At 47.2% G+C, this 16788-nt stretch overlaps 1 protein-coding gene across 4 annotated transcripts in view; it reads right to left on the bottom strand.

The window, feature by feature from the left end:
* ASTN1 (astrotactin 1) overlaps positions 1-16788 on the bottom strand; it is a 239963-nt gene that overhangs the window by 193933 nt on the left and 29242 nt on the right. For 2 of the 4 annotated variants that reach the window (XM_045026803.1, XM_045026804.1), the window contains exon 1: positions 7633-8032. The exons of 1 other annotated variant lie outside the window; for it this stretch is intronic. In XM_045026803.1, the coding sequence (XP_044882738.1) occupies positions 7633-7918 (286 nt within the window). In that variant the 5' untranslated portion in view covers positions 7919-8032. Of the gene's footprint in view, positions 1-4662; positions 4792-7632; positions 8033-16788 lie in introns of those variants that run through there. One more of the 4 variants, XM_045026812.1, reaches the window with a different exon arrangement.

Below are 16788 nucleotides of genomic sequence, written 5' to 3'. Positions count from 1 at the left end.
TTCCTGGGATTCAAAAAAGGGGTTTGCATTTGGGTGGTGGCAGCATTTACCAAGCCAAGGACGGAGAAAAGCTGTGACCTTGGTAGTTTACTACCAGCCTAGAGTGGCCAGTATTAATTTTTAAAATCCTTGCAGGCCCCCACCTTCTGCACTCGAAGTGCCAGAGTGGGGAATCAGCCTCGACAGTTCCTAAGTACATGGCCTTGCATTTTTAAATTTCATGCCATTTCTATTACTCCACTTTTCAAGGTTGTCCAGATCTTTTGTATGATATTCCAGTCCTCCTCAATATTGGCAATCCCTCCCAACTTTGTGTCATCTGCAAATTTTATTAGCACATTCCCATTTTGTGTGTCAAGGTCCTGAATGAAAATGTTAAATAAAATTGGTCCCCAGACCGATCCCTGAGGAACTCCACTAGTAACTTCCCTCCAGCCTCACAGTTCATCCTTCAATATGACCCATTATGACTCCAATCTAAAGCATGGGATAACAGATTACTCATACAGTGTCCCCTGAAGGTCACCAAATCAAGGTGGGCAGTGAGTTAACACCAAAAGAGCCCTCGGCAAGAATGCTGCCCTTGCCCTCCCAAGAGAGGACTGTTACGATCATCCAAGGCATTGATATTAACAGCACAGTACAGCAAGAGAGAGGCCATCTGTGAAACACCCATGACCTAAGCCCCTGAAGGCTGTATGGGTCAGAACCAACACCCAGCGCAGAGCACAGGAGTAATGTGTTCTCTGCACCAAGCCTAGCTTAACAAACAGGCCAGCTCGGTCTGCACTAGCCGCAAAGCCCAGATGGCTTTGAGGGGGATCCCTGTGTTAATCATGTTGCAGTGACCCCGCCTCAAGGTGACACAGGCATAGCTTACTGCCCTGATGTTCAAACAAGGATGCAACATCCTTGCCAAGCACAGCTAGTATAAAGCACTCCAGGCAACTGATATACCCCGGGAATCCAGTAACAGCCAGGGAGCCAGCAAGACCCCCGGGATTGTGTAGTTTATAGGTATAGGTATTTGCTAGGTGAGGCACAGGTGGTAGGCCTCAAGCCTCTAAGACAACAGCTTAGCCAAACTAATTAAGGCATAAGGCCCCAAAAGCCTTAGCATAAGTAGTTCATCAAGAGTCGCCCTACAGAAGGGTTTCTCAACTTGTGAGTCAGGACCCAAAACTGGGTTGCCAGCATGTTTCAAAGGATTGCATGGCAGCTCCTGTCCCACGGGGCTGGCTGGGCTCGCCTCCCTGTTCCAGGCACTGAAACCTCTGGGGTCCCAGCATTACTCAGGTTTGGCCCAGCTGCAATGACGACAGGATTCCAGGTAGACCGGATTTCAGTGAGTGGCACTGCAACCCCATGAGCCAGGTCACAGCTCCACTCACACACATTTGGTCCAGTCATGGGGATAGGGCCTAACCTGAGTGACATTGCAACCCCAGAGGTTGAAATGCCCAGAGCGGAGAGCCAAGCCCAGCCAGCCCCACAGCAGAGGAGCTGCAGGAGCCACCTCTGTGGGGTGAGTGCCAGGCAGGACCCAATCTGGACCCAAGCCACCCCAGAGCCTCCACCCCCAGACTATTTACTGGGTCGTGACAGGCCATAAACATTTACAAATGGGTCCTGAGCCCAAAAAGGTTGAGAACCACTGCCCTAGAGCATAAGATATCAAAGACAGATGCTTTAACGACTAAACTGCTGGTAGGTAATCACGAGATGCTAGTTTATAGCAGCTGACTGACCACAAGAATGCCATGGTAACTAATTGACATATATACCAATAAGCTTGAGGCAAAAGGATTAATAACCTATGGGAGAAGGCACACCAACATTAGTAGGGCGAGGACATACAAATAAGGAAAGGGACTGAAACCCCAACTGAATATCGTTAGACATAGTATCATCAGCGTAACACAGTATAAAAGTTATATCCCAGCCTGTGTGCTTAGAGCGAAAGAGATGTAGCTCTTGGGAGATGCCAGGATGACAACCACTGGTGATGGTGATGTTGGCAAGGCAGAAGATAACTAACTTGTCAGGTTGTTTTGCTAGGGATGGTGTAAGTATATGGATGCTCAGCCCGTTCTGTATCATCTCTACCTGCCTTATTGGGATGGAGTATTTGTGAATTTGCTAACTCTATTAATAAAATTATTATAAATATATTGAGAGTCTTGCAACTGTGCGCATCAGGGCTCCCAACTGAACAGTAATTCTGATAATACTGGGCCTGAATTCTGCATGCAGAATTCATGTCCTCCACAGATTTCTTTGCTTCCCAGCAGAAAAATGACTTTCTAACAGGGAAGCAAAGGGAAGCTACAAGAGCAGTAACACACCTCTCCCCAGCAGTACAAGCGCATCGTTTCAGGCACCTGGAACAGCTGGCAGAGAGGTAAATCACTGGTTCTTAGCACAGTGACTATCTACTGGGCCACACTGCCTCTCACTCTGCTTCTTCCCAGCAATCTTCCACCCACACATAAGGGAGATTCAAAAGAGTGATAACTGTACGTAGACAGGGTCAGTGTCAAGAGATGGTTTTCTTCTTGAGCAAGTACCAGCCGATCCCTCCTCTGGGAGAAGCTGGCATCATTCGGGCATTGACAATCCACTCCAACAGCCGCTCCAACATCTATCTCCCTGTTGACTTTGGTCACCAGCCAAGCGAGACATGGATAAAATCACGTGTTGTAACATACAGAGTGTCCAGCACACCAGTGAGCACCACCAACTGACACTCAAGCAGAGATTTGGGGCCTGATCCTCAGTTGGTGCAAGTCAGCATACTGACATCAAAGGACCAACAGCAATTTATGCCAGCTGAGATTCTGTCCCTCTGTATCTGTCTCCTCAAGAAACAACTTCACTGCACCTGGGGCAGCCCGCTCTGTCTGGATCGAAGTGATCTCACCAGCAAACAATGCCTCACAGCAAGAAACACTTGACTGTCGTTGGCTTCATCCAAGCCCCATTCACCATATTATTCCCCACCCAGAACAGTTCCAGTGACAGGGATTTCACGATGATTGTGGCAAAAGCCCCCAGCCTCCATATGTCATACGTTGCAGTCATCCCAGTTTTGAGCATGAACCCAGCCTCCAGTGATGCAGCCAACTCCCGCCCTGCTTCACTGCTCACAAGATTATCTTCACACTATTGTGCATGTGGTACTAAAGGTTAATATTTTTTCCCCTTCTGATTACTGGTGCAAGACCAGGGCTTGGAGAAGTTCACGGCTCCTAAAGTCCTTCTTTCCTCCAAAGTGTTCCTAACCCTAGAGCCCATGACATACTTAACCTTAAAATCACATCAGTCTGATTACCATCTTCCTTCCCACCCCACTTCAACATGATCTTAGCAGCCAGCCTCTAAGAGTTCCGCGTATTTGAAAGCTTGGATGGGGTCAGCCACCCCTTGGTCTAGGAGTGCATTTTTGGAACTTGGCAGAAGATAGAATAAGGCAAGTAGCAGAGCTCAGGCTAGTGTCATGTTCAATCCCAGTACATTATAAGAAGAGCTGTCAACATTCCAGTAGGAGAGAGTGAAAACTCATGTAAACACAACCCAATAAGTCACATTACCAGAGGGGTACCACTCCTCCCACATCACACTCATGACCCCGAATAGGTGTGTTTCACGTGAAAAATAGTGCCATTGCCTTTAGCTGCCCAGTCTACTCAACCAAGGTGAGATTTACTAATCCTATCCCATGATTCAGAAAGGCCTCAATTTTAAGGCCTGAAGACACCACTGTGATCATCCAGCGGAACCTCATGCATACGCAGGCCATTGAGTTTCACCCAGTTCTTGCTGTTAACTCCTGAGCACAAATCTACAGTAGACAAACCCTTGCAAACACTATCTTCTCAGGCCCTTTTCTGCCACTTACTGATACCCCAGAAGGGAACTGGTGGGAATGGGGGGTAGCCTACCCACAAGAAACTTAGGCCAGAATGTTCAAAAGTAGGCCTTGATTTTGAGGGACACCATTTTGGGGTAATCAATTTGAGACAGCTGAAAGGAGGCTGATTTTCCAAGGGGCCGAGCCTTGACACTCGCCTATGAAGCCACCAGGAGGCAACATTGCTATTACTCAATAATGGGTGTGGGGGTGATTTATTGAGCACTGCTAACGTGCTCAGCACTGTACAGACACAGCAGAAAACACAGAGCTTACAGTCTAAAACAAACACAGGGCAGCACAGAGCAGTGTCTATGAAGCAACCCATGCCTGGATGGGCCAAACTGCCGGAGGGGCTGGAGTTACATCGGGATGATCTCCTCCTTCCAGCCAAGAGACATTGCAGCATGGAAGAGGAAACCACATCAAGAAAAAGCTTCTTCTGGCCTCTGCCTTCAAGGCCCTCCACCATTGAGCCCCATCCTAACTTTCAAATCCAAGGCCAGCACCTCACCGCGTCGCACCATTGCCTTCTCACCATCTGGGGATCTGATTTCTTAGGGCAACGCTGACCCCTCCCTCCCCAATCACTCTGCCAACGCCAGCCTCAACTGCCCACTCGCTTGATTTCCTCACAGACGCTCCCACGCTTTCTCTCATGCCTCTCTCCACACATGGGAACGAATGCCGCGCAGGCCACAGTTCGCAAAGCCTCCCCTTTACTCTCTCTTCAATCCCTCCTTAAAACCTACCTCTGCCTGGATGCCTTGGCAAGGCCAGTGACTACCTGTGGCTATTGAGACCCCTGGGAGTCCTGTCATAGGCAGACGCACCTCTCTCTTCTGTTACTTTGCTCTCCCAGCCCTGTTCATTCATCTGCCATCTATTGTCAGAATTGGAGTCTGCAAGTTCTCTTGGGCAGTGACTGCATATCCAGAGCCTTGTTCAGCAGGGCCCTGATACCTGACGGGAGTCCTTCAGGCCTACAGTAAACAAACACCAAGGCAGAATGGCTACACGTCAACCTGTTCGTGTGGCTCCCGTTTTCACAAAGGATCCTAGGTGCTGGAACTGAAGTGGTTTCCATCACATACAGGGTTTACAGTTTGGTTCGGTGGCTCTCAGCACCCCCACTACGTAAATTGTTCCAGAGCCCCTGCAGAGGCTTGGCATATGCACTAAACACCCTGCAGGACTACGGTCAATTTCAAGATTCCTCTGGACACACACACACTCCCTCCCAGGATAGAGAATGGCAGATCCCGATGAACCTGCGTGTCGGTATGTGCAAACGGGAGGCCAGAGGAGGAGCCATAAGGTGCTGACAACAACTGCCCATAGCAGTTACCCCTAATGTAACCCCACTGAAGCCCACTGAGTTACACCAAGGGTGGACTTGGCCTCATGTGATTGCTCACCCAGCTAGCACAGGCGGTGGCTGCTGCTGCAAGTTGCCATGGCAACCCCATTAGGCCTTTCTGCAGCCGGCAGCAGCATTGCACGGAGGTGCCCAGCGCACAGCCGCTGGTTTCTGTGCTTGGGCCGTGCACACAGAATCCTGCATGGTAGATGCCAGCCTATAGGAAAGGCTTTTGGGTGTTGAAACGGGGGCGGGGTGACCACATTCACATTTGACATCCCATTCTCCCAGGCTTCCTTTGAGGCACTGTGCAGACAGCATTTCCAGCACAATGCACTGGGCATGCTCACCGTGTGCATGTCACAGATCCAGCCTCTCCCCAGCCCCTGGCACACACATTCCATAGCTCCAAATACATCACCTGCATAGTAACACATCTTTACAAAGGCACCATTGAGCAACCTCAGCGGCCTAACGCTGTATTCAGAAACATTATACAAAGCAGGAATTACCCCAGCGCTTCCATTTCAGCACCAGATGGGCCAGAACCCCACTAATGAGTGCTGTGGGGCCGCACTGCGTCCCCACATGTCAGGCATCTCCCCAGACCTCAAGGATTAGGGATTGCCAGTCACATTCATCCCAACTCCATCATCAAAGAATGCTGCAACCAGTGTCAAATCTACAGGAGTGTATTCTTCTGCCCACCAACCCCTCCCACCCATTCCCTTCCCCCCTACATGGCTTCAGCAGCTGGGCTGGATGGAGGAGTTCTGCATGCAAGAAATGGATCTCCTGGGGGTGGAGAGAAAGATTGTAATGAGAAGGACACAGCCAAGCTGGATGAATATACTAATCCTGCATGCAGCGTGTGTGGCCATATTTTTTCTGGACTTGGGAAGGCTATTAAAGAGGATAGAGAACTATGGAGTGGCAGAAAAAGCATATGAAAAAATGTACGTCCATGCACCTCTGTTTTGGAAGATGATAGATACATGGGGGAGGGGTGATACACACCATGCTGTAGCATTGTTGGACAAGTGAACTTGGCATAAGGAAGGGGAGCTGTGGGTGGCTGCTTGGACGCAGGCGTCAGAAAGATGATGATGCTGTTTTGCAGGCTGGGTGTATTTTGCATGCAGGAGGCAAGGTGCAAGTGGAAGCATGTGATGAAGCTGATGTTGAAGTTTGATGGATGGGTGAGTTTTGCAGGCAGGAGGCAAGGGGCATGTAGATGTTTGGAGTCTGATGCCTGTAATAAAGACGATACCATAGTTGTACTAGGTGGGTGAGTTTTACATGCAGGAAGTGATGGAAGTGGGGCATTCCGGAGGGGTTTCATAAAGCGAATGAAACAGATTACATGGACAAGCAAATTCGGCCTGGCATGCAGGAAGTAAAGTGTAAGTGGTTGCATTAGCATGGCAGGAAGCACATATAGGATATACAAAGCCAAGGCCTAAGTCATATCTTCCACCAGCATAAATCAGGAGTAAATCCATTGAAGTCAATGGAGATACAGGTTATACACCAGTGTATAAAAAAGACCAGCATTAGGCCCCTGGAAATCAACAGATATTGACAGATCAATTCCGCTTGTAGTAGGTAAAGCACATAGAACTCTTTGGCCAGAGCATGGGTATGGACTAGAGAGCATGCAGCCGTGTGGGTGGATATGGGAGTCTTGCATGAGGGCTGCACATGTGCATACACAGTATTTGGGTTCAAAGAGGACACAGAGACAAAAGCCTTGATGGGAAATGAGGTGCCTGTGGATATTTTTCCACCATGTTACAAGAGGAATGAATCTGGTTAGTTGAATATATAATAGAAACCACTCTAACCTGAATGTAGCTACCTGGAGGAAGAGGAGTGTTATTCAGAGGGCACACTGGCCTGCATGGTACAATGTGGAGGAGTAGCAGTGTGGGTGAAGCTTTTGGATGAATTAATATGTATGATACATGCAAGAGGTCACATGGATGTGGCCATTTGGGGATGCAGGGCTGGGTGCATGGCTGCATGCCAGAAGGGATGTCCATGTGGGGCTGCAAGATGCATAGCTGCTGGATACAAGAGGATATGCACGTGGCTATGGGGGTGCAGCCTGCTGGCCAGGGGTGCATAGCTGCTTTGTACAGGAAAGGCCGTGCATGTGGCCCTCTGGGGGCACAGGATGCATGGGGGCTGCGCATGTGGCTCTTTGGGGGTGATGCCTGCTGTCCAGAACAGGTGCATGGCTACTGCGTACAGGAGGGGTCATGCATGTCACTATCTGGGGGTGCAGGGTGTGTGGCTGCTGCATGCAGGAGGGGCCCTGCCTGTCACTATGTGGGGGGCCGCTGGCAGCCCCAGGACTCACCCAGCACAAAGTAGGGCAGCTCGGTGTTCTCCAGATCATCCACCACCACCATCTCCCCGGGGAAGTCGTTGCGCACCGAGAAGAGCAGCTTGGGCTCCGAGGCCGAGGGGCTGTGCATGATGCTCAGGTCGTTCTCCCGCAGGAAGGGCAGCGCCGACACCGTGATGCTCTTGAGCTTGCACTCCAGCTCCTTGGACGGGTCCCCGTCCGCCTCCGCGGGCCCGGCAGCGGCAGCCGGGAGCCAGCAGCAGCAGGCTAGCAGGGCGCAAAGCCGGGCTAAAGCCATCTTGAGCCCGATCCGCCTTCCCTCCCTTCCCGGAGCTGAAAGGGGGCGGGGGGAAGAGCCCTGCTCGGCGGGGCTGAGATGCAGCTTGCAGGGCAAGGCTCCGGCTCAGATGCACCCCCCGCCGTTGGGTTCCTTTGTTCGCAGGCTGCATGCACGGGGAGGAGTGCGGTGGATTTCACAGAAGCAGCTGTGCCTCCGAGCCGGCTGCCAGCGCTGCTGCCTTTCTCTTCCTGTGCATCCTCTCCCCAGCGCTCGCTTGCTCACGCTCTGCTATCCACCTGCCTTGCAATGTTGGCGGTTGCTTTCATTCCCCCCCCCACACACACACCCCATTACACTTTGCAAATGCAAAGATCTGACCCCCACCCCTGTACTCTCCAGAAGGGGCAACCGAGCAGTGCCTTAAAGCACAGCCTCAGAACTGAGAGCAGAGGCTTTTGATCCTGGATTATGAGCTCCAGTGCAAAAATTTCCAGCGTCTCCTATTCATACCTCTGCTTTTCTCTCACCCTCTCCTAATTTGCTAAATCACTTGCACACACACCCAGTCACACACACCCAAAAGTGCAGCTCCAGGTTGGTTTCTGGTTGAGGGGTATAAAAATGTTTGCAACCCTAAAAAGAAATGTGGCGGCAGTTTCACTGAAGCAGGGCAGGAGACTGGCAGAGTGCACGCCAAACGTGGGAAGTTTCTACCCATCTCCAGATCATTGCAGTTCACCTTTCAAAAGGAATATTGCCAGCTGCCTTACATGCCTGCAACCGCTTTGCAATCAGCAGAGTCCGGCAGGGCAATGAAGAGTTTGGCTCAACGTGGTGTGAAAGAATCATATGGGTGAAATAAGTCAACCCTAGCCATGCCAAGGGTAGAATGCCATAATAAGCTGTTAACTAATCTTTACAAAAGCTCTGTAAAGCATTTTGGGACGGATCCAACTCCCATTAAAATCAATGGACAAATTCCCATTCCCTTCAATGGAAAGTGGAACGGGCCCTTATTTCCTCTAGAGTTTGGGATTTTAGCAATCAGCTGTTAAAAGAATACTCTTAAGCAAGGGATATTTTTGGTATGCAACTGTGTTTTGTAGTGGGTGTATTCAAATGATAGGCATCCAAATAGATATTCCCTGATGCCTTAAGCAGCATACCTCTCAAAGTCGACTGTCCCTCATTACATCCTTAACAGGGAGCTGTTCCTCATCTTAGAACCAGGGTAACATTTTCAAAAGCACCTCCATGACTAAAACCCATTGTCAAAAGTGACTTATGCCCAGATCCTCAAAAGTATTTACGGCATCTAACTGCCATCAATGTCAAGAAGTGAGACATCTAAACACTTTTGAGGACCTGGGCCATTGGCTATTAGGGCCAGATTTTTAAAAGTATGTAGGCACCTTAAAATAGGCACCTAGTGGGATTTTCAGAGACATCTAAGCCGGTTAGGCACCTAATTATGCAGGAGGTCAGAGTAGATGATCACAGTGGTCCCTTCTGGCCTTGGAATCTATGGAAGTTAGGAGCCTAAATACCTCTGAGGACCTAAGCCTAAATCACTTTTGAAAATGGGGCTTAGCTTCTATGTCACTTGGGAGCATTTGAAACTATTACCCCTAAACATTCTTCTGTTCCACACAGATCAGATCTAGTGGCCAGTATCCTCTGCTTGTAAACAATTGACATCACAAAGAATCACAAAAGGAAGTTACTAGCAATGTTTGAACATTTCCTTAGATGGGCAGAGGGAGTGTAGAGGGATACTGCCCCCTCAAAGTCCGATCAGTTTTTAAAAATGAGTTCACAGTAGTTTCAGAAGCTTCACCTGCTTCCAAGTCTCCAACATTGGTGGTTTCAGCACTTTGGAAACTCCAGATAGTACCATTCGCTGCCACCCATCTCTTCAGCAGCACCAGCTATTGCAAGCACATCAAACCTGTCCTCTGCTCTCTATACTGGCTTCCCAGAGAATAGTGAGTCAAGCTCAAGGTCTTAGTGGTTAATTTTTGATTATGTGTATTACTGTAGGATGTCAGCGCCTCATGGCTCAGGACCTCGTCATGCTATGTGCTGTACAAACAGAACAAAAAGACAGTCCCCGCCTCCAAAGAACTCACAGTCTAGGTACTTTATCTTGCAGGTGCTCAGTGGCTTGGGCCCATCATATCTAAAAGAGCCTAAAGCTCCAGGATGAAGAGAGCTCCACTCCTCTGACACCAGGGAACTCTCTACCACTAAGGTAAAGCTCAACTGTGCAGCAGACAGATCTTTCTTGGGGGCTGGTCTGAGACCCTGGAAGGAATGCCCCGAGCAGTTATGGACCATCTCAGACCTCCTCACCATCCTCTCCTAGTGCAAGTCTCACTTCTTCAACCTGCCTCCTCCAGTATAATCACAGAGCAGTCAGTGTACGCTTAAAAAGAATGAACCACACATGACAGATGTTAGGCATGGCGCTTCACGCCCAGCTGGAAGGCGCTCAGATACAATGGTGATGAACAGAGCTTAATTTGCTATGAAAGAGGTGCTGGGGCTTAAGCAATTAGGTGCCAGGCTCAAGCAATTGTATTACTTTCATAACTGATGCAGCAAGCCCAGAGGTGCCGGGCTCAGCCCTGGCACAAATTAAGCACTGGTGATGAGGGCGGTATGAGAAGAGAAGAGAAAGCTCTGCCCTTGCGTAGACTGGGCTCCAAAAAGTTTGCCAGTGTTTTAAAAACTTTGCCATCTAATCCTGCTCAGAGCAGATCTACCCAGTTTAAAACACTTGGAGCTGCCAGTGCCTGCTCTTAACTAGTTTTCCCATGGCTGCTATCTACGGTGGAGCTAAACTTGCAGTAGCAAAGGTGGGTAACTTTAGGAAGAAGATCCCAGACAATGCCAAACTTCTGCCAAGCACACAAAGTGAACAACTGAATATAACATTCTTCTCTAATCTCTTTCATTATTTATAATAATCCTCCCCATAACAATACAGCAGCGGGGAAAAGATTTCCAGAGTGAAATGTGATGTTAGGCACCATCAACCTAAAAAAACTGGGCTCAAAGGCAAAACTCACATTGCCTTCAGTGGGACTAGCATTTCACCCCCACATCTCGGTCTGAAATTGATTGATATCAGAGCTAGTCACATAATTTTAATTTTTAATTTTAATTTTGATGAAATTTCAAAATAATAAAAAATAAACAGGGACATTACTGATGAATTTTTTGCAACATTCCACCCACCCTTTATTTTTCAACTGGCTATAAAGTGGTCAATTCTTTTTTTTATTGTTCAAAATTTTTAATTTCGAAAAAAGGAAACATTTTGGAAAAATTGTTGTGATTTTTCTCCTCTTTTTTGGAACTAGCTCTAGTAGAAATAACATCTGCACTGACTATAACTGTATGAGATTGGAGAGGGGGGAAATTATATTTTTTTCAATTTCTTATTGCACATTTGACTGTATTTTGTGCATAGTCACCTTTCCTGTTTCCCCTCTATATTCCATTACATCTCGATCCTGCAAAGTCTTACACGCGTGCATAACATGAACCAGGTGAATGGTCCCATCCCATTGACTAGAATGTAAATGAAGTAAGGCCTGGTTTACGCTTGAAAGATATAATTATGTTGGCTAGGGCTGTGATTTGATTTTTTTTTCTTTTGTAGCAAAATCATGCAAGCCCTAGTGTAGAGGCATTTATTCTGGTATAAAGTCACCTTATGCCCGTATGGTTATTCCCTTTCCCACATGGGACTAGTATGCCGGTATAAATTAAGTTTATACTGATGTAACTGCATCCATACCAGGGGATTCCTATCACTTTAACTGTGCTGGTAAAGTTAAAATAGTACAACTTTCTAGTGTAGACAAGGCCTAAGTACATGAGTGCTTGTAGGATCAAGATGAAAGATTCCTCCATTATTTGTGTGGTTCTTCTACACAACAAGAGGGAAGAGAAAAACTTTCTTCAAAAGAGGAATGTGATTCTAAAACCGCAAAAATTGGCAGGTGGTTGAGGGGGACATGTGGCCTATGAAACTGCATTTAACTCACGTTTTAAAATGGATTAAATTTCAAGTTGGTGGCCTGCCATTAATATATAACAACACAGCTAAAGACTAGAGCAGTACCCTTTGTATAATGACATGAATAATAAATACAAATGAATAAAACAATGAACATAACAGCAAATCCTGCATCCGTTATGCCTGTGTAACTCTCAGTGCTGACTGCTAGAAACTTTAGACATTTGGCATCTGCCTTGCCAACCTCATTAATCATTTAAGTGAAATCAACGGTATATATTTACAAGGAGTACGTTTTTAAACAATACCCAAAACAAGCCTTTGCATCTGTAACTTTTGTGCATGTGATGCTAACACAACCATAACTGGGTGGGGTTAAAGAATCGTAATTGGTAAAATTTAGCCTATTGTCTTAATCATAGGTTCCAAGGCAAGCCAAGACCACTGTGATCATCTAGTATGGCCTCCTGTTTAACACAGGCCAGAGGACTTCCTCAAAATGGTTCCTAGGGCAGATCTTTTCAAAACCATCCAATCTTAATTTAAAATTTGTCAGTGATGGAGAATCCACCACCAGAGTCCTTGGTAAATTGTTCTGATGGTTAATTAGCCTCACTGTTAAAATGTTACACCTTATTTCCAGTTGGGATTGTTCAGTGATGTTGTTGATTGCTTTTGTTTGATATGGCCTATTTATTTATCTAGCGGCTAGGAAGTTAGTGGGGGTAAATAAGAGCACAGTATGGGGAAGAATAGCTCAGTGGTTTGAGTATTGGCCTGCTACATCCAGGGTTATTAGTTCAATTCTTAAGGCGGCCACTTAGGGATCTGGGGCAAAAATCTGTCTGGGGATTGGCCCTGCTTTGAGAAGAGGATTGGACTAGATGACCTCCTGAGGTCCCTTCCAACCCTGCTATTCTATGATATTGAAGGAGCCAGATTCTCAGCTGGCATAAATTGCTATGGCTCCCCAGGGAGCAATTTACCCTAGCTGGATCTATGACAATTTCCCCCCAGCTGAGGATAAGACCCAGAGCAATTATGTTTAAATACTGACAAGAGCAAGCAACAAGAGTCCTGTGGCACCTTATAGACTAACAGACATATTGGAGCATAAGCTTTCATGGGTGAATACCCACTTCATCAGAGGTATGCTCCAATACATCTGTTAGTCTATAAGGTGGCACAGGACTTTTTGTCGCTTTTTACAGATCCAGACTAACACGGCTACCCCTCTGATACAAGAGCAAGCAAGTTTGTTTTTTTCATTGCAACAGGAGAATATTGTGTGCAATTCTGGTCTCCCATGTTTCAGAAAGATGAATTCAAACTGGCACAGGTGCAGAGAAGGGCTACAAGGATGATCTGAGGAATGGAAAACCTACCTTATAAGAGGAGACTCAAAGAGCTTGGCTAGTTTAGCCAAACCAAAAGAAGGCTGAGGGGAGAGATGATTGCTGTCTAAAAATACATCAGAGGGACAAATACCAGGGAGGGAAGAGGAGTTATTTAAGTTAAATGCCAATGGCCATCAACAAGTTTAGGCTTGAAATTAGATGGTTTCTAACCATCAGAGGAGTGAAGTTCTGGAACAACCTTCCAAGGGGAGCAGTGGGGCAAAAAACTGAGCTTGATAAGCGTATGGAGAGGATGGTATGATGAGACTGCCTACAATGGCATGGCCCATCTGTGACTGCTAGCAGCAAATATCCCCACTGGCCAGTGATGGGGCACTAGATGGGGAGGGCTCTGAGTTACTACAGTGAATTCTTTCCCAGGTGTGTGGCTGGTGGGTCTTGCCATCATGCTCAGGGTCTAACTGATCGCCATATTTGGGGTTGGGAAGGAATTTTCCCCCTGATCAGATTGGCAGAGACTCTGGGGTATTTTTTGCTTTCCTCCGCAGCATGGGGCATGGGTCACTTGCTGGTTTGAACTAGAGTAAATGGTGAATTCTCTGTAATTTGAAGTCTTTCAAGCATGGTTTGAGAACTTCAGTAACTCAACCAGAGGTTCTGGGTCTATTACAGGAGTGGGTGGATGAGGTTTTGTGGCCTGCAATGTGCAGGAAGTTAGACTAGATGATCACAATGGTCCCTTCTGGCCTTAAAGTCTGTGAGATTGAAGGCTGGAATTGTCCCTTTGGGAGCATATGTTTCTCCAATACCATAGTTTTGCAAACCAATTCGCTACTCATATGGCACAATGTATTCTCCAGGGAGCTTCTAAAGTGACTCTTGCCACCAAGATGCTGCACCACAAGTAAAAGCTATCAAATAAATAGCCGTGTCTCTGTCCCAAAGGTGCTTCTCCACTAGAAACTAAACCAGTCGCAGGACAGAACAAGCACGTTGTGGCCTCTGGTCATTCTGGCTGGGAGATCTCTGTACACAATAACAATAATTTGTTCTTATGTTACATTTCATTGAGAGATCTTAGAGTCTTTACAGGGTAAGGTGAGTAGCATTATCAGATGGGGAAACTGAGGCATAGAGCGGGGCCATGATTTGCCCACGTTCACACAGTAGGCCAGTGGCACAGCCAGAAATAGAAATCAAGTCTCCTGAGTCCCACCCAGGCCAATGTCCTACTCATTGATACATGATGACTCCCCTCGCAGTGTGGAGATACCACCAATAAGGTAATCCAGGTAGGGAGACTTCGGCAAAGAAGGGGACGTGGGAGATGGGAGGCAGGAGATTGTTCCAATAAGGCATGCTATGAAAGAAGGTGTGAAGCCAGGACCAATTGAAGGACACCCAAGAAGAAGGATGTTCACTCATCCCATATGATTTAAAATTTCCTGTTCTATTATTTTCCTTGTGTCCCTCCATCAATATCCCATAGTCATGGCATGCTGAACAGGATGAATAGCTGGTCTTGACATTATCCTGTGACTCGTTATTTGCATAGTGCTATGGCACTATGGACCGTGTAGCGAACCACTTAACAGGATAATGTGCAGAGCCCCTGCTCAAGAGCTCACAGTCTGGGGCCTGGTCTACACTGGCGGGGGGGCGGGGATTGATCTAAGATACGCAACTTCAGATACGAGAATAGCGTAGCTGAAGTAGAGTATCTTAGATCAACTTAGATTGACTTACTTCGCGTCCTCGCAGCGCGGGATCGATGTCCGCCGCTCCCCCGTTGGCTCTGCTTCCGCCTCTCGCCCTGGTGGAGTTCCGGAGTCAACGGGGAGTGCATTCAGGGATTGATGTATCGCGTCTAGATGAGATACATCAATCCCCGATAGATCGATCCCCAATAGATCAATCGGGGGGTAGTGTAGACATACCCTGGGATTTTCAAAGGTGATGGAGGTGCCCAGTTCCCATTAATGTTAATGAAGGCGATGGAGCTGCCTTCAGGCTAACAGCCAGTCACTCTCTGGAAGATGAACTAAATGGAAGATGCTCAATTAGTGAGCAGCCATCCACCTTCTGTAGCCTGTTGTCAGCTCTGCCATGTGCTTTATTTGGCAGCCAAACGAGGGGAAACACCTGTCTGGAGTCAGTGCTATGCAACAGCAGTGCAATTAGCATTATTTAAAATATGGCTTTGGCCACAAGCAACAATAAAGGAGCCAGCGAAATGGACAATGTTTCTTTCTATTCTTCTTCTCCAGATACATGTACGTTATAACTCGATTTCGTCCATATAAGCTGCTGTTACGAGAGCTAGAGTGACTTTCACCTTGTTTCAGTTGGCAGCTTATTGGCTCGGTTGCATTTGCTCTAAGAATGTGGTTCAAGCTTTGTCTGTTCTGTGCTCCGGTTTTGCTATGAGGAAGCTGGTATAGCCTTGGGCATGCTAGCAAGAAGGGATTTCATCAAATCACAGTTCAGTGAGCAGCCTTGTCTGTGGGATCCTGGGTGAGTGGATGCATTGATTCACTTCTAGGGATTTGGTAGGGTCTCCTCTCACTGGGCAGCTTTATTATACAATAGAAATAACCCATGGCTTCCAGGCAGACAATGGTGGGAAGGATCAGGGGTGAGACGATAAGATGCTGCCTAGAAGCATTAGACATTTGTAGCTCCATTGGCCACTGTAGCAAGAGTACAAGAAGAACAAGGAGACATTCAATTACAGGGAGAGGTGGCACATTTTACACTGGTAAAAGGAAATACTTTGTCACAAAATTCAAACTTATCCAGTGGAACCCATTGCCTCAAGATATTACTGAGACCAAAAATGAAGCAGGACTCTAAAAGGACTGGATGTTTATATGAATAACAGATTTATAATAGTAAGGATAAAAAAAAACAAGAGCCTTGAAAAGAATAGAAACCCACTGGCCCCACAGCATAAGTCAACCTCTAGCTGTTGTGGTGAGGAGGAAACTTTCCCTGGGGGCAGAATATCCCAGAACTGTCTTCTGCAGGGTTCTTCTTCTGAAGCAGCTGGTGTTGTCCAGTGTTGGAGAGAGGACCCCGGACTAGAGGAACCAGGGGTGTGACCTGGTCTGGCAATTCCAGTGAGCAGTGGCTCATGGAATCCATTTGCTCAGCCTTTACTAAGCAGCCCTAGATGCAAATGGGGGAGGCAATGCACATTGGCCTCATAGGAATTTGACCTGCACTGCATAAGGACTCCAATTAGCTTCTATTCCAGCCAGTATAGGTTCATATATTGTCCTCACCATCATAGTAACTGAGCATCTTCCAGCCATGCATTAAGCAACATGACTAACACCAGTCATGTGCCATTCGTTCTCTTTCTCACCCGGGGGAGAATTGTGCATGTGGTGAAGTGGGTTTTTAACATATACTCTGCTGTATGTTTGTTAGAGAAAGCAGGCCCCACTTGCAGCGAGAGACAGGGAGATTTGTGATGGCCCTTAGCTCCTAGGAAATTCATT

This window comes from Mauremys mutica, chromosome 8, assembly GCF_020497125.1.
Source record: "Mauremys mutica isolate MM-2020 ecotype Southern chromosome 8, ASM2049712v1, whole genome shotgun sequence".
NCBI lineage: Eukaryota > Metazoa > Chordata > Testudines > Geoemydidae > Mauremys > Mauremys mutica.
Note: the sequence above shows the minus strand (reverse complement) of the source record. Positions and strands in the feature narration are given on the sequence as shown.